The following is an 18,439-nucleotide window of genomic DNA, read 5'->3' on the forward strand; positions in this document are numbered from 1 at the left end:
AGATGGGCTCCTAAGGGCGTTCCAGCAGTAAGTGCAAGGCCCTTTAAGGACACAATACAGCTGCAACCCAAGAGCCCCACCACCACTGGGAAGAATAAGCTGGCAGGGCATGAACAGCCACAGAGAGTGAAGCTAGCTGCGTTGACAGCTCTGCCAACACAGAATCAGACCTACCCTTCTAGGCATTTAGGTGTACTTCCCACAGGACTATGTATCATGCCGAGCTTGTAAGCACCTTTGATGAAGGGGGCATAAGACAAGCAAACTGGCAGAGGGGAAAAACGATCCTCGTTGCACCACGGAGGGCGTGGAAGAACGGTGCCAAATGAAGTGAGGCTCAGATGGCTACCGCGTGCTGAGACCACAGAAGCGTGCCTGCTGTGGTTCTAATCTACCTGCATGCTGCCTATTTGCAACTTCCCAGATATTTGAGACCATGCCTCACCAAGTCAGATGGCAAAGACCCGCTAGATCACCAGGTGGAGGGCACACGTTCCCCTGAGAGGGAATGTATACAGGGAAGCCAAGACTTGCGCTCGAGCTCAGCCAGAAAGCCAGCTGCTGAGCACTCCATTCCGGACCCTTGGGAGTGCAGTGTCCACACAGCGCAGTTCTCTATGGTATCCCCCACCCGCTCATGCCACCGGTGAGAGGAGCACACCGATTCCAATGCCTTGCTTCGAGGGTACGTTCCTTTCTCCGTCTGTTCCAACTGGGACCACGTCAGCTAATTCCACAAGTGTTGCTATTTCCCCCCTTGCCCAGTGACATATGGGGAAAGGCTGCTTCTGAAATGGCTAATTTCTCCCAAGCAAATGCCAAACAAGTAAAACCTGACATGGGCAGAAGCTTTCCTACTGTGACTCATTTGCTTTGGAAGGCTGAACTAGAAAAAGCACAAAATTACACACTGGGAAATACAGTACATGATCAAAAGTGAGATAACCCGTTTGTGCTGATGGGGTGAAAGGCTGAAAATAAAGGGAGAATAAAAGGAATACAACACAGAACAAACAGAACAGAAAGTGAGGGACCACATCTGCATCTTTACCATAATCAGGAAACACTATGGAGGAAGAAGCCAGGAACTGAATAATGCAAGTGCAATATAGAACAATATTCTGACCCGTCTAAGAAATGGCTCATAGCTCCATGCACAGAGCAGCTGTGTGCTTACAGAAAGAGGCTGCAGCATTTGTATATGCAAGTGCTTTGATTATTTTCATGTGTGATCGTACATAAATTATTCCTCAGATGTGGGATCATGCATCTCTGATTCTAGTTCAAAATATGGTGCATAGGAACAAAGCACAATATTGTGTTATCACCGTAAAATAAGCTTCATTTTTATACTGCACAGATAATGTGCAGTGCAAGTTAACAGTTGTGGGTAGCAGCACTGGAGGTCTCAGTGCTGCCTTTCAGATCTGCTTTTCCTAGTCAAAGAGACTATAAAATTTTCAAAAGCAACTGGCTTTCTCCTGATCCTGCTGCCTAATTCACAATTGAACATTAGGGGTTGAGGTGGGTTTTTGACATGTCTACCAAAAGCAATGCACTCCGCCACCCCCAAGAGCTGCTGACTGCACGGATTTGTTCCTTATATTTAAATAAAAATGTGCCACCACCCACACCCCTCTAAACCTCATGCACCACTGCAGCCCTGCAATACCTTTGTCCGACATCACTCCCCAAGGATCCCATCCTCCGAGCTGGTAACAAGGGGCTGACCCCATGGACATCCTCTGTCGTTGCTGGTGGGACAGTTTTTACATGTGAATTGATCTCGGATGGGGAATTCTTCAGCTTGGCTCTTGCCATTCTAAGAGCTTTGGATGCCTCCTACTTCCTCCTCTTTTCCCCCAGATCTCTCTCATACATAGCAATCTTCATACTGCCTGCAGTTCAGAGCTGTCGGCATGTACCACCTCCTTCCTCTAGTCACTCTCCCCACCCGCAGCTGCTCAGTGGAACAATCCTGCCCTGTAGATTTATCTTGGTAGCGAGGGAAATTAAGGAAAAGTCTATGGTCGTGCTGCTGTTATGAATCGCGTGCCATGCAGTAAAACAGCAGAGATGACAAGAGATTCATAATGCAGGAGCCTGTATAATGGTTTCACTTCATAAATAAAAAACATCATTTGTTTAGTGCAGTATATCCTTTGCCTTGGCTGGCTGATTATTAAAATGACGGGATTGGTTTTATGACTGCACCCAAGACAGCAGTGGCTTGTGGGGCAAGGGATCACAGAAATTATTCTCCCTTCCCGTAGGTGGGAGATGTTATTTCCCTCTCCCTCCCCCCAGTTTCTTTTTGTAAAATGTCCGAGTGTGAATTTAATGCTGGTAAATGACAATCTCAGAGGCTGAGTCCTCACACAGCACAGGCTTCCCCCACATTGCCCTGTTTACACACTTTAATCCGGACTCAAAAGGAGCACCTGTGTGGGTGAAGGGGAAGTCCATTCAACACGGGCCATTAAGTCCTTGGTCTGGCTACTGAGAATGCTACCATTCATTAGCACCCATCGTAGTGGTCATTTTGGTGATGTGGGCACTATCCCCATGAAACTGGACTTTCACCCATCAACCCCACTGCTCCTTGTCCCTTGAGCTACCATCAGTTGCAAACAGCTTTCAGACACTACTGGTTTAGGCTGGATTCAAACCAGTGACTTTTAAAGTAACTGGCTCTTCATCCCACTACCAATGTAACCTGTGTTTCTTTGGTTAAAATACAACTTTGTTAGACAAGTTCTCCAAGAATGCAGAAAAGTAAATAAATCTTAATTACTAATAAAAATGTCACTCACATTTTAGTTATCATCCAGGAGGTTCCCACTGATATTCCTCACTTCAGATCAGTTTGCAACACATCAAACAGGGGCAGGAGGGCCTAGTTGCCTTCAGGATTCTGTTAAACAACTCTAGCCAGGTTCATGCAGAATTTATATATTCAGGCCAGCCAAGCGTGCAGTGGGAGTTTCAGCACGAAGGACAGCACCGAGGGAGCCTATTGACCATTTATATGCTATTTACTTTAAACAAATATTTAAGATGATATGTGAGAACAAGTCTGAGGCCCTACCATATCCTGTGTGTTGCTAAGCTGCTATCAAGATTCCACAAGCTAAGCAAGGTTAATGAGAGTCAAGTACTTGGATGGAAGACCTCCTAGGAAGACTTAGGTGCTGTATGAAATATCCTTGAGAGATTAGATGGTGGTCTACCTTCCCAGTCGGTGCGGTGCCACTGTGACATTGGCGCATTGTACTACAAGAGTTGTAGTAGAACTTTCTGGAGAAGACTTAAAACCAACTTGTGGTCACTACAGCTTCCACTTCATTTTTCATTCATCCACTGTCTTGGCCAAATTCCCACTCTGGTAATTCCACTGGGGTCACCTAAAATTCCTTTTGCCATTTCAGTGTTATAGCAAGTTATTCTATACTCCCTGCCCTGAAACCATTGTGCCCTGTGCTGTTTCACTGCAAAAAGCTGGATTGGTTGCATTGGCAGTCAAAATTATGCCTCCTCCACAGGAGGGTTGAGCAGCTTAGTCCAGTCATATCTGAAAAGATGAGGAGAGAGCTTGAGACGGGAGAACACTGCAGAGGCAATCTTTCCTCACTCACCTGGAATGACAGGAGGAACGGGTAGTGCCGGAGAGCTGCAGTGTGGAGCTCTGGTGGGGATTATATTTCTTTTGTCGCTGCAGGAGATTTGCAGGGCTGGTAGAAATATTTCAAAAGAAAGTTGAGCTCCTAAATAATCAAGAGTTTTCACAATAAGGTGTCTGCTTTCCCCAGAAAAGTTTGATGTTGAATCAAAAATCTAAAACCCCAACAAACTGAATCTTGGTGTTTTGACAGAGGGTTTTGGTTTGCTGTTTTTCAATGAAAAGTCAAAAATGTGTTGGGGGGACATTTTCCAGCCAGCTCCAGTTATTGGATTTGATCTGAGAATAATAAAGGGGTGTTGATCTATACGTTACTTTTGAAATACTGACCAGAGCACCCACCACTGTGGATTTGCACCAACCTACAACAGATTCAAATAAAACCATGAGAAAAATGCAGACTAACCCTCCTTCACTTACGTAAGTGAAATATTAAACTTAAACCCTGATTGTTATTCCTATTATTTTGAGGTGCAGAGAGGCTCTTTACCTAAGATACAAAGGGATGTACATGGCATAGCTGGGACGAGAGCTCGAACCCAGTTCCCTGCTCCGACGATGAGACCACATCCCCATTCCTTAAGGGGACATCACTATTAAGCATATTCTATAAAAGTTTTTCCCCCCCAACATAAAATAGATACAAAAGCAATGCCAATTACTGATGTGCCAGCTCTTAAACAGCCCCATATACACCTTGATTATCCTTACACAGTAATACTTTGCAACCAAGCCTTGCAATTGGTTTCTTACAGTCAAACTATTCACTCATTCCTTACATTAATTGATTACATATTCATAAGCATGAACACAATTGGTGATATACAGCTTTAAGCAAGCACCTAACATCAGTGGGACTTTTGCTGCAGTTTGTGATTTTGACAGGAAATCGTGCAAACTTCAAGAGCAAGGTAACTGGCAAAACAGGAAGCTGTTCAGACTGCTTGAAAGGGCAGATGCTGGGCTGCGGGAGCATGGGCTTCCCTTCCTCCCCATGAGCAGGAGCTGCTTCTGCCTGGGGGAGGCTTGGGGTTAGCGTCTGGCTACACTGCAAACCAGGGATTTAATGCTTAATTACTACTTTGCAAGCCCACTACAAACTGCTGATTTCTCATTTCAACATTTGCATTACCCTGAGACCACTGCTGAGTGGCAGACTGGAGAAAAAGAAATGGAATTGTTCAGAAAAAGTCATGATGGGTATAACAGTTGCTGAAAATGTGACTGAAAAGAAAGGATTTCTCATTAGATTCAACTGACTCCATGGCAAATGCACCTTTAATATTTTGCTTTTGTTTAAGTAGTTTCCAATATTGGCTGTCAAAACTCCTTTTGTGCAGCCATTCAACATATTAATAATAAATGTGATCATGCATGTTAGAGCTATTCAATGGAACAAGAGGGCTTTAAAAATTACTATAATAAATGCATTTGGTATTTATTGAAAGCTGTTAGAATGGAGAAATTCTCTAAAAATCAGCAAGTTCAAAATAAATCTTTTAAAAATATGGATCTCTAAGTAAGCTATATAGCCCATAGGAAAACTTTAAGCAATAACAAAGAACTTTCCTTTATACACTACATTTTGCTAGAAAACTTTTATGCAACTGAATTCATTAGTATTTAACTTATGGACATTTATTTTGTTCTTATGTGTGCTTCTCCATGGAGGAAGGTTGGGTTCTTTGTCCAAAATAAATAGATATTACAAACACTTAAAGAGATACTCTAATTATGACTCATTAGAATAACTTATCTGAAACTAAAAACTGGCCTCACGCCTCAATTTGAATGTAAACTCAATTGAACAGCCGGAGAATTGGATGGTTTTCCCCACCCGAGCCCCATTGCTATACTAAAATCTTCCCTTGGCTCTGCTCAGAGACACGTGCCTGGCTAGCTAGAAACGTGCTCTGTACAAAGGTCAGTATGGGTGACAACTCTGGTTTGGAAACATCAACAAGAAAATGGAGCCCCGGAAGCCACTTTTCTTTTGCAGCCTTGGGTCAGTGAATGCATCCAAGACACAAGCACAGCTCTGACCAGATCAGAGGCTTAGCCTTGGAAGGAGGGACGAAAAGTAAAATTAAAACATTTATACGCAGTTTAAAATAACTAATTTGGGGAGAAAAAATAATCAGCAAATCTTAAGATTCAGGCTGACCTCCAACAAGTCACCTGAGAAAAACAAACTCCTAATCTGTCGCATAGGACTGCTGGTCTGGGCACTGGGAAGGGGACTGGCAGCTGCCAAGAGTAGTGCAGAGTTCCAGTGAGATTAATTTGGAATGCATTGTGGTTTGTAGCAAGAATCCCCTGCAGCAGTGCAGAAAAATCCAGTCTGGATTTTTACCTACAACAGTCACAGCAGTGAAACATGCTGGCTAACTCAGGACTTCATCCAATGCCCACTGAAGTCACCAAAAAGATTCCCATTGGTTACAATGGACTTCAGATCAAATCCAACGTCTGCAGATCTCCCTTTATATGATCATTCATATGGAATGAGGCAGACAGACATAGTCATTTGAATAGTCTCATACCATTCCTGCTCTCACATTTTAAGAGTATTATTATGTCTTCACCCACACACAGCAATCTACATTTACAAAAAGTCAGCCCAGAACAGCTAGCTGGTTTCATAACATAGGGTCTACAAAAGAATCCATCACTGTCGACTCATGTTCATACTGTCACTTCCTGAATATGCTACATACACAGCCATTGCAGTCAGTCTTCTTTGCATTGGCATCGTATTCATGGAGAAGGTTTTGCCTTGCTTGGCTGCCCAGCTGCAAAACTGCACACTATTTCACTTAACTGCAAGCTCTTCAGCACAGGAAATGCAACTTACCTATGTTTGCAAAGTGCCTCAAATTTAACAGTAACGTTCAAATACTTAATCACATCAGAGATTACTAAAAATATTTCAAAAACTGGCCTCAATCTCTCTGTGCTACCCATTGGCTCGAGAATTTTGCAACAAGTACATACCATACTGCACTGGCCATTTATTGACCAGGTATAGTGTCCTGAACTTTCAGAATATATTTTGCAATGAGTTTTTCAAGCTGTTTATGAAAGCCAGTGTGCAGCCCTGCAAAAATAACTACAGACTCTTATCATTTGTGCTCCAGCTACTTGCTGGCTGGGTTCTTCAAGCAAGTTTGCAAAAAAGGAACTGTGTAAAAGCACATGGTATGGGCAGAGAAGAACAGGCTTGTTGGCTGAACTTGCAGAAAGCTTCCTACTCAGCATGACAGCATTTCTGTGTCTACTTCGCAATAACTTTTGAACGCCACATCTGATCAATTCCAAAATTTCAGGAAATGTTCTAGGCACCAATGGCCAGAACTCCATTCATTTGGGGTTTGTTTGTTTTTTTGGGGGGGGACGTGGAGGGGGAAGGGCACGAGATCAGAAAACTGAAAAAGTGGAAAATGGGGGGCATATGGAACAGTCGTTGCTTCAAGCGCCTCTGCAATTGTCTGTATATCAAACACAACTGGTGGATGGCACCACTAACACCCCCGGCACCAATCCCAGTCTGAAATGGCTGCAGCAGCCCTTCCCACAGCCCCATGTCTTGCTATGCAGCGTGGGGGAGGAGTGTCCCCCGCTGCCAATCCCAGTCTGAAATGGCTGCAGCTCCCCTTCCCACGGCCCCATGTCTTGCTATGCAGCATGGGGGAGGAGCGTCCCCCGCTGCCAATCCCAGCCATTTCAGACTGGGCGCGGCGCCAGGGGAGCAGAGGGACCGGGCAACCCCCCCCCCCACGCCCGCTGCTTGCTCCTGCCAGCACGGGACTGCAACGCCCAGCTCCGGAGGGCAGCAGCAAGCCCCCAGGCATGCTCACGGGGAAGGAGACAGGAGGCAGAGCTGATCGGTGCCTCCACGCAGCTCCAGGCCCCTCTGGTTACTCGGCAGCAACAGCCAGGCTGGGCACCCCGCCAGCAGCGTGACTTGGTCCGACCCGTGGGGACCACATGAGCCCTGAGGTTGGCGCTGACATCCTGCCTATGCCAAGACCTCCGGCGCAGGGGCAGCCCTAACTCTGCCCAGGCAGACACAGCCCAGCTCACGCCATGACTGGCCCGGTGCATACATGAGTACACGAGTAGGAAATTGTTTTATTTCACTAACTACAAATTCTCTGCTTTTTTTTTTTTAATTTTAAACGGTCAAAAAAACAAACAAAAAAAATTGCAAAGTGTAAAAGCCACACAAAAAAAAGGGGGGGGGAGCAAACATTTTTTTTGCTTGGGGTGGCAAAAAACCCAGAGCCGGCTGTTTCTACTAGGGTGGAAAGAAGGTTCTCTGGCAGTAAGAAGCCTGCGAACATTAAGAAACCAAACTTTAGGCTGAGCTACTAGGAAAATCGACATCCAGACAATGGAAATCTTCAGGGAGTGCTTGGACTTCCCAAGATCCTTACTAAATAAATCAAGACTTATCACAGTAGTAATGCAAGCATTCTCTGGCTTTCAGCAATCAGGCTAATGACTACTTAGAGTTCCACACACTCTCTGGCATCGCTGTAACCCCTGACCTTGAGCTGGTTACCAGCAGTATGATAAAATAACTCCAGATGAATTACTCTTCTGTGTAACAACATTTTTCCTCGTGGTTACAACAAATGAAGCACAGCAGCAACTGACAGGAAAAGTGATGCACAACGTAGTCAGAAACGTGCAATTCATCAGCAGCACATTGTAAAAGGTTGAACCTGCTGAAAAGCACAATTTGCAGAGATGCCTAACTATTGCACTTACCTCTCGCTGGAGAATGTGTTATCAATAGGCAACATCCTCAAATGTGCTAAGGACCCACAAAGTCTCCTCAGAATCTGACCCATTTGGCACAAGAATCCTGGATTCATGCAATTATTTTTTTAAACAGCTATAGGGCTCTGTCCTCCAATGGATGCCATGCATAAATGGAAGAACATGCATCAGTGTGCTTCTTAGATTACTGTGGAAATATTTTCTCTCCTTGGAATATATTATTGTTTTTAGGAAAATAGCAGCCTCTGCAACATCCAGAATGGAAGTATTCTTCACCCCTGTTTGCTGCACCAGGAGACTGTTCTCTTTCTTGACGCTGGTACGTGTGCCACTTGAGTGGATATGACAGAGTTACTAGTAGCATGTATTTTCATATACACAAGACACAAAATTATGACAAGCCGGGTCTTTAAGGACATTGCGGTTTGCATTTGGAGAGACAACCTAACAACAGAAAAGTTACTGTTGGTGTCTATTAATGTGAAGCTCCGCCACTGACAGAAATGAGTCAGCGTTCTCCTTGAGAGATCCTTCATTCAGGTGTGATGATTTATGGGAGGTGGGTGTGTTTTGTGTTTTAAAGTACAAACCTCGGTGTGTTCTCTTGTGTAGTAGAAGGAAAGATCACTAGGAAGTTCTCGGTTACTTGAAATAAAAATAGGATCTCCTAGACATAGCCTTCGTGCAATTTTCCACCTCCTGCTGGAGCATCAAGAAACTGCAACAAGACAGCACTAACTACATTCTAACCACAGATCTACCACCTTCTGGCCAAACTAAAATCTCTGCCCATCTCTCTGACATCTCTTTGTGGACATTTAATAGCCAGCACAAGCTCACCGTGGCTAAAACTAGGCGCTATGATACCCCAAATAAATAACAAACAACACTACTACCATTTCTGCAGCATACTATCTCCTTCTGCCGTACCGGGAACATCAGCTAGTCAACTCAATCTGTATCATAATACTCTATAAGTCAGCATTATACCACCTCCTATTGCAGCATCAGGGAACTGCCACAAATTCATATGATTTGCCGCAACGCAGGATGTGTGTGTGGCATGCCACAGAAACAGAGAATTTCCATGGCCTTTGATGTTACTGGAAGTTGCGTGGCTACTCAGCTGAAGCCAGCTGGTGAATGTGACTTTAAGAGAGACTTTATTGCTTAGATGCTGGCAATATTTATTGGCAGAGAAATTTAACTTACTGCTGTGAATATCTGATGGGGAAGGAACCGCTCACAAGATTCTGCAGAACATATAGCCTGCAATAAAGAAACTGGCAGTGTGAGAAAGGATTGATATAAATCAATGCAAAAGGAATTTAAAATAAAGCAATGTCGTAAAGTTGCAGGTTGTAAATGTCCCCGCATGCACTGGATGCATGCAGAGCAATTGTTGGGACAGAAGGTTGAAAGCCGTTATTGAAGAGAGAGCTCCCACAGAGCACAAGACATATCCTCTTCATTTCTCCTCACTCTCCTCCCCCCCATTCTTCACTCACACAAGACGTGCCAGACACCAGGATCACAGCTTCGTAAATTCATTGGCCCCGGCTACTTACTCCCCACAGCAGGATGGAGCATTCGGGCATATCTAACTTGGCCAATTTCTCCAGAATTCTGTTGGAGGAAAAATTATGGCTGGTATTTACGGCTGTGAAGAAATTTGCTAATGGGAGCAAGTGGCTGCAGCGAGTAGTTTAATTAGTATCCACACATCATTTAAGATGCAAGTCAATTCTAAGGGAAACGAGTATGCAGGAATAAAAATATTTACCTCATTCTGTATCAGCGTCTTAGCAAGGATTTCATCATACTCTTGCAGCGGAGAGAATCAAACTGCCTCCTGCTCCAAAGGAGTCCCTTAGCAAGTGTACACATGCGTAGCTTAAGAATTGCTTCTGTCCCCTGGCTCTAGCAGGGTGAGCTGTGGAATAAGGTGGGGAATGAGAAAATCTTCTTCGTATACGTGGTAAAGAACAATCCTGCCAAGACTAGGTATGGAGGGGCATGATGTAGGGAGGAGGGAGAAGAGAGAATGCCCAGGATTGACATGGCGTGGAGTCATAGGGGCTGGAACTTGGGGTGCTACCGCACCCCCTGGCTTGAAATAGGGGGAACAACCCAAATACATGGTTTTCCCCTTCTGCACCCCCCACTACCAAAATTGTTCCAGCACCACTGTGTGGAGTGCTATCAAGCGTACGGACATGAACCTTGGGGTGGTGTCATAACCCACACTTCGCAGCCATGAATGCATTGGGGCAGCTGGCAACATGCCATGCAGAAGAGGAGAAGGCAAAACCAGAGTCACATAGATTTGCCTTCATCCCAGTCCTAGGGTGCCACTGAGAGGCGTTACCGGAGCAGACTAGCAAGACAGGAGCTCCAATGCCCCAGGTTATGAGTGTTCACATAACAGCAGCAGGAGGTCACTCAGCAAACAGCCTGACACCCACAGTACAGGGAGCAGTACAGGGAGTTTTCACAAGGACCTTTCAGCTGCCGTGTGAGCTATGCAAATCTCCCCAAACTGGTAGCAAACAAACATGTATTTGAGTATGACATACAACAAAGTTTGGGGAATTGAGCAGAAGGAGTGAGATAAGAAGCTAAAATCCCCAGACAGAATAGCTAACCAATGATTCTCAACAGGACAAACAGAATCCTGCTACTGCCATGGGTTTCACACAGACACAAAAATCCTCCAGGATAAGTAAGGCAAATGACAAAACTTTATAGCTTTTTATTTTATTTAAAGTGAATTTATGACACCACCGTGGGTTCGGCTCTGGTGGCTAGTTTCAAGCTCAGAGTGAAAGTCACCTCTGCTACTTGCTTCAGATTTAGAGTCTCTAGGAACACAAAGCCCAAGGATAGTGACCACACAGACACAGATTCATAGATACTAAGGTCAGAAGGGACCATTATGATCATCTAGTCTGACCTCCTGCACAATGCAGGCCACAGAATGTCACCCACCCACTCCTGCGAAAAACCTCACCTCTGTCTGAGCTATTGAAGTCCTCAAATTGTGGTTTAAAGACTTCAAGGAGCAGAGAATCCTCCAGCAAGTGACCCATGCCCCATGCTACAGAGGAAGGCGAAAAACCTCCAGGGCCTCTTCCAATCTGCCCTGGGGGAAAATTCCTTCCCGAACCCAAATATGGGGATCAGCTAAACCCTGAGCATATGAGCAAGATTCACCAGCCAGATACTACAGAAAATTCTTTCCTGGGTAACTCAGATCCCACCCCATCTAACATCCCATTACAGGCCATTAGGCCTATTTACCATGAATATTTAAAGATCAATTAATTACCAAAATCATGTTCACATTTACAAGGTCTACTCTGTTTTACAAGTTTTATTAAAGTTACAGTTAAAGTTATGATCACCCAAGCATATAGAAACGCTAATCTTGTGGCATAGGGTCACAATTCTAAAACCCATAATCTTGTGGCATAAGGTCATTCTTTGGTCACTTAGCTTAAGAAATGCTTGACATAAGTAAGGACTAGTACGGCTAAGTTAAAATCTTACAAGCCTGAGCCTGTAGGCCTTGCATTTCAGCCATTCTTACTTAGATACATAGTTGGCCTCGGCACTACTGATCAATCTTATTCTTCTATAATCCTACAATTTAACTCTATTTAGCACTCAGTGATTATATAGGACGTAGCAGGCTAGTTAATCATAAATGAACAATAAACTAAAATCACTGGCTATGGCTTTGACCCAGTTTCCTCCCAGCTCCAGGCAAGTTTAGGGCATTGTTTTGGTTTGTTATTTGAAGTACTGCATGTGAACTGCATTTAAATATAAGCTACGCTTTATAGCTTGTATTCACGAGGCATTGCCATGGCCTTTTACGATGCTGTGTTACTACAGCTAGGTCCAAACACCACTGAAGTCTACAGAAACACTTTCATTGACGTCAATGGCCTTTGGGTCAGACCCTTCCTGTGTCCCTGGCAGGCAGTCTTGAGCTGAATCCATGTCTTGGCCGCTTACCTGAATCCCAAATTTGTATCACAGTAGCATCCAGAGTCCCAGTCAGAAATGGGTCCCTCCCATGCTGCGCTCTGTACAAAGATGAACGAAGAGCCAGTCCCCTCTTCGACATGCTGGGATAGTAATGCATATAATACTACTAGACCACAAGAGTGAAGGAAAGGAAAGACAAGGGTAACTGTACTGGGCTTGTGGGGGGTAAACTAAGGTACAAGGGTGACTGGCATCTGGTGGGTGTTAGCCTGTGGCTCAAGGAAATAGAAAAAGCAATTACACCAGAGGTGTGTTCTGGTTCTTAACACATTGTGCAATGAGCAGACGCAGAAAGGGAGGCACAGACAATACGCCCAAGGCAGTTAAGTCACATCGTTAGCCAGCTAAGAATTCCCGAACAGTTGCATTTTTAAAGGGCTCTTCTCTCTTTAAATTAAAGAATATATATACACTTTAATGGCTGAAAGTGCAGCTTCCCCGCAGTGCTCTGCCGATCATCATGCCGGGCTCACGAGCATGCATATTATGCTCTCTGCTGCATTTGTCCCCACGTGTTCAGTTCTCCCAGCAAGCTGCCAAGGCTCAGTAAATTTCTTTTGCACAACAGGCCAGTAGAAATTCACTGTAAACCAGAGGGGTCTCTTCCCATTGTGATTTGCCCTCTGAGTATGGGCCTTTTCCCTCACATTTGCCATCTAAAAATTATCACCCCCCACACTAAGGGCTGACTGATTTTACCGGTTGTAATTATGCTCTCAAATAATATCCCACTGTTTCCTCATCAGCGAACATGGGAGATAATTGTTTTTATCCACCTCTGCGGAGCCCTTTAAGATCTATGGGTGGGAAATTCTGTATGAAGTGCAAAGTATTATTATTCAAATGTCATTAAAAACATTTCAGGGGAAAGTACAGAACCTTAGGAGACAGCGATTAACCTGAATGGTTGTTGCTAAAAATATGAACCATATTGGAGACTTGGGTTTCCATTTAGCAGCCTACAATGGTTCTGTTTACTGCACAGTTAAATGCCAGGGCCTATATCTAGGCGCCCTTTGGAAGAACAATCACCTCTAGTGATTTGCACTCTATAGTGATTACCCTCCTGTAGGGATACAGCTGTAAACCATCTGTGGGGGAGAAGCTAGTCATGTCACTTAACGCCCTTCTGAAACACAATCAGATACTGTGGTGATGAGAGTGGTATAAGACGCTAAATAGAACAGAATTGGTAACTTGATGATAATAGTAATCTCCCACTATTCTGAGGCCCTTTGAGATCTTTGGATGAATAGCACCACACAAGTATAAAGGCGTTCAAGACAGACCTATATGCAAGTGGCAACTTAATTGGCTAAATGGCATTCGTTCACTTGCCCTATGTACTTTCCTGCAGCTTATCCTGACAGCACAATTGCAAAGCCCTCAGAGAGCAACTTTAAAGAGAAAGCACCTGGTTCTTGCCAGTTGTAATGGGGTGCTACTTTCTGAATCCTGCTTTCAAGTGCTATAGTGTTCCATTACATTTAGTTGAGTACATCTGATCAGTGGATTTTCAGTTACAGTTTTAAAATGATGTATCAGTGAATAAAGGTTTACATTTCCTGCAGGAATACCACAAAAGAGTCATCTGAGAAGACAGCATCAATACTGAATGAGCAAACCACAATTGAAAGTTATTACAAGAAATGGCAGAAGAATTAGTGACTCGGCCCTTTTGAAAAAGTTTATAGCATCTGTTGCCCATTCTGGCTCTTCCACTTATGAGCTAGGGCAGCAGGAGCTGTCAGGGTCACCCCCAACTAGTTCCACAGAACCACGTGTGGTAAGAGCTTTCCCACAAGGTGCTGAGCATCAGGGAGAGTGAATCAAAGCAGTACCAACAATGGGAGGTGGGGGGAGTTATACAAACAGAGAAAAAAGGGCTGGGTCGGGCTAACATAAGACTTATCTCATGAGCCTCACTGGAGCTCCCTCCAGGCAGAGAGGTCTAGCAAACTAGGCTTGAGTCTGGGAATCAGGAACTCCCAAACTCTGTTTCCAGCTCTGCTGCTAACTCAGTGGATGGCCTTCAGCAAGTCACTTCCCCTCTCCGGGCCTCAGTTTCCCCCAGCCCAGGCACCATTCTTATCTACCTCATGGGGGTGCTGGAAGCAATAATTCAATGATGTATGTGAAGTGCTTTGAGGCGATAGAGGGGCAGGCGCCCATTGCTGTTTCCAAGGGCTGAAGTATTAACACCAGAATGCTGCATAAAAAGAGGCTACATTTCACCATGATATATGATGTGTTGGCCAAATAACCACTAACATCCGTCTTCCCCTCAGGTGCCAGGGAGTTCCACAGACTGACCTCCAAGGGTGACACCTTGAGATCACTGCAATTAGCACTGCACTAATGCTGAGGAGTCCCCGTCATGGGCCAGGGCCCCACTGTGTTAGGTGCTGTATAAAGACCTCCCCAGCCTTCATTAGCCCACCACTGTCAACCTGCATAGACAGGAGTATGTGCAAGTTCCCCCAAGCGTCACATGCATTTGGCCAGAAACAAAACACTTCAACCAAGAACAAAATACTGGATCAGAGAAACCTGGAGAGAACCCCAAAGAGGTCAGGAAGACTGAGTCATTTTCCCTAATGCTTTTCAAGCTACATTTATTCAAAAGCATTTGGGAAAAAAATCCCATTCACTGCAACAGCCATTTGATCTTGTATTGGCATTACGCATATCGCAAGTTAGTGCTAATGAAAAATATATGAGCCATTGCAGCCTGGATTCTGTGCAAAGATTGCCTCTGGATCCAGATCAGTTCTCTTCCGCTCTCCTGAGACTGCAGTTTGTGATGGCTATGCTGCTATTTTACTCACTGAGAGAGAATCCGGGCTCCTAATCCACAGATTCATGTTCAGTGTTCTACAATGTCAGATCTTCCCCGGAACGTCCAGCACTCCAGTTTCCAACCATGGGGAGGAGAGCGGAAAAAAAACCTGTGAGAAACTGACATTCACCCTTTCTCTGCTTGTGCCCCCAGAACATTTCATTGATCGCAGCAGCAGCGCCAGTGGGAATTGATATCAGTAGAATGTTAATGGGCAACACAGCAAGGAGGTATCAGCAGAGAAAGGGTCAATGTCAATTTCTCGCAAATTGTCTCTCTTTCTTCCCCTCCCTCCCCTTAAAAACTGGAGCACTGGAAGGTTTGGGAAAGACCTGACATTTTAGAAAACCTGGAAGAGGTTGCAGGGTTTATTTAGTGATAGCAAAGGGAGCAGGAAATTAAAGCAGGCCTCTGAAGAATTGGGTTGATGAGTAGGGGTAATTACGTAAAGTGAGAAAACGTATACAGAGTGTGCAGATAAGCAGGAGGGGAGGGTGTGTCTGCCAGAAGCAGAGCTTCTGATTTCAGGTGCATCTTGCTACTTAGTCAGAGTTCTCCACACAGGTATCTTATGCTGTTTCAGGACTTTTGCTTGGCGGGGGAAAGAACATCCCATTTACAAAACATAGGGTTTTCCTAGCAATCCAGTAATACAACTGCGTTTTTTACAACTTCATTCATGTCAACAATATCCTAGCACATTGTACAACATCCAATAAATATCATCATGGAGCTAAAGTAGTAAAATAGCAGAGACGGCGCATGCGTAGGCAGTTTCTGCAAGGAAGCAAAGATGTTCTGAGCCAGGATTTGAAAGGAAATGGAGAGTCTATGAGGCGAAGTGACATAGAGAGGCTGTTCTGGGCACAGGAGTTGCAAAGGAGAAGATTCTCACTCTGTCGGTGCTAAGGCTCTGTCATGGGACAGAAGAGGTGAAGTTAGCAGAACAGAGGGAGCAGCGAGGGATAGGCTGAAGAGTGAATCTACGCTGGCAATCAAAGAGTCCCAAAGGGACAGACAACATGATGGTAAAAACTAGAACATTGTCCACCACTCAGTTTCCACCAGGGCAACCAATGTGCCTCAGTATACACCCAGGGGGATCAAATCTTTCGGCAAAATGACAATTCAGTCTCCAGATCTAATCAGGCATTTCTGCTGAGGCCACCTATGCAAAAGAGAGCCAGTTAGTGCTTTCCGTGATGTCAAGATCGGTCCTGTTCGAAAACATGCCAAGACCCCCAAACCCATCTTCCCTGGCTCCCTGAACAGTCATTGGAGGGGCCAGGTTGAGCTCTGCAAGCTCACAGCTCATGTGGTTTTATGAATGTACCAAAGACAATCCTCGTCACGGGGTGCTCTGAGAGGCTCCCCAAATGTATTCCTTAGAAGAGGGCCTCGCCTCCCTTCCCATGCATAACTGAGAGCAGGACTGGACCTCATTAAAGGCACTGGTGCTGCAGAAGCTAACAGATGACTGAATTTAGCTATCGCGGGTGTGGTATATGCTCCACTTTCTAAAACAGCTCCCCATCTAGCAGGAAAGTTAGAGAGAAGTCATTATATAATGGAGACACGAGTGCCCTGGGTATTGAATAAATTATGAACACACAACCGTCATCACACCCATTACAAATGCATTTGTGCCTTCTGGAGTCTGGCTCAACAACAATGCACATAAAAGCTGTGAAATAAGTATACAGGGCTTGGACTTGTTTAAAAAAAGTCATTTTGGGGGAAAAAAATAGACAAGACCCAGCTTATGCGCTAGATAAATATCCACTACAAACTCATGGTGACCCAGCCAATAGCTTCCTACTTTAATAATGCATTTGACATAATGCCACAGAAAACACTCAGATCTCAGGGCTTTGCAGTGAGTCAGCAAAGATCTTCCAAATTTTTCTTAACAAAGCCGCTGACAGATTAAAGTTGCAGGAGGGAAAAAATAAATAAAAGGAATGATATCCAGGCGACTGTCAGAACAGACATCTTGCTGCACAGAGGAAAACAAAGAGCCTCTGGGTAAAGCCTCAGTATACATCTGCAAGGGAAATAAAAAATATATTCTCTGTGTTATCACACAACTAATGCAAAGCAGTCAAACATTGCCAGTTCAGCACAGTTACAGGAGAGCAAATAGAAGTCTCATTAACAAATGAGAAGGATTTAATTATGTGGAGATGGGGACTCCATCAAGATAGATAGGTGAATCTTTGCATGCAGCTTTGTAAACAGGTTCTCAGTACCTCTGGCCTAAATGGCGCCATGAAACTGAAGAGCAGAACGGTGATTAACAGGGGAGATAGCTTGATCTCCGGTGAAGGGCAGGATAAAAAAAAAAAAGCACATTTATAAGGATTAACTGTGTTTCATAGAAAGAATTGTCAATATAAAAACAAACCAAAAAGATCCAGGGCTGGATCTTCAAGGTAGGTAAATTGCCAAAGTTCCCCTGAGCTCCATAGAGCTCCTCCAATTTACACCAGTTTAAGATCTGGCTCCAGTGTGTAAGCCACAGGGTGGATAGCGCTCAGCCAGCTAAACAAATACAAAGATGCTTTTTCATCTTTCTCCCTTAGGACACAGGACAATAGTCATGAGACTTAGCACGACTATCGATTTTAAATTTTCAAAGCACTTTGTAAACATGAATAATAAATAAGCAATCGGTCTTCTCCACATCACTTCTCACTCCTGCCAGTGAGGCAAGTACCATCTGTAATTGAGAGCGAGAGAAACCTGAGACAGAGAGGTGCAGGGGCAGATCCTCAAGTGGTGTAAATTGCCATAGCTCCACGGAAGTCAAAGTTTCGCCTGGGAGTTGAAGTTAATGGAGCTATGAAAATTTCCTCCCACTGAAGATCCCTGAACAACTTGCTCTCCCATCAGTGGCAGCACCAGGAGCAGAATGCAGGACCATTCACAGGGGCTCCTCATAGCAGAATGTGCAGAAAGTCCCACCCAGCTGATGTGGGAGTTGGAGAAAAGTCACAAATCTGTAGTACAAAATGCCCAAAACCAAGACACAATGTAGCCCTCCAAACAGGGCTTCAGTGGGACATAGGTGGCAGCCATCCGCT

General features: G+C 44.6%; 1 protein-coding gene across 13 annotated transcripts in view; it reads right to left on the reverse strand.

Annotated features, from left to right (window-relative positions):
* The window catches only part of KCNT1 (potassium sodium-activated channel subfamily T member 1), a 178,180-nt gene that overhangs the window by 121,577 nt on the left and 38,164 nt on the right, over positions 1–18,439 (reverse strand). For 5 of the 13 annotated variants that reach the window (XM_073314268.1, XM_073314266.1, XM_073314269.1 and 2 more), the window contains exon 1: positions 1,673–1,902. The exons of 7 other annotated variants lie outside the window; for them this stretch is intronic. In XM_073314268.1, the coding sequence (XP_073170369.1) occupies positions 1,673–1,821 (149 nt within the window). In that variant the 5' untranslated portion in view covers positions 1,822–1,902. Of the gene's footprint in view, positions 1–1,672; positions 1,903–10,247; positions 10,337–18,439 lie in introns of those variants that run through there. One more of the 13 variants, XM_073314271.1, reaches the window with a different exon arrangement.

Source organism: Lepidochelys kempii, chromosome 16 (assembly GCF_965140265.1).
Source record: "Lepidochelys kempii isolate rLepKem1 chromosome 16, rLepKem1.hap2, whole genome shotgun sequence".
NCBI lineage: Eukaryota > Metazoa > Chordata > Testudines > Cheloniidae > Lepidochelys > Lepidochelys kempii.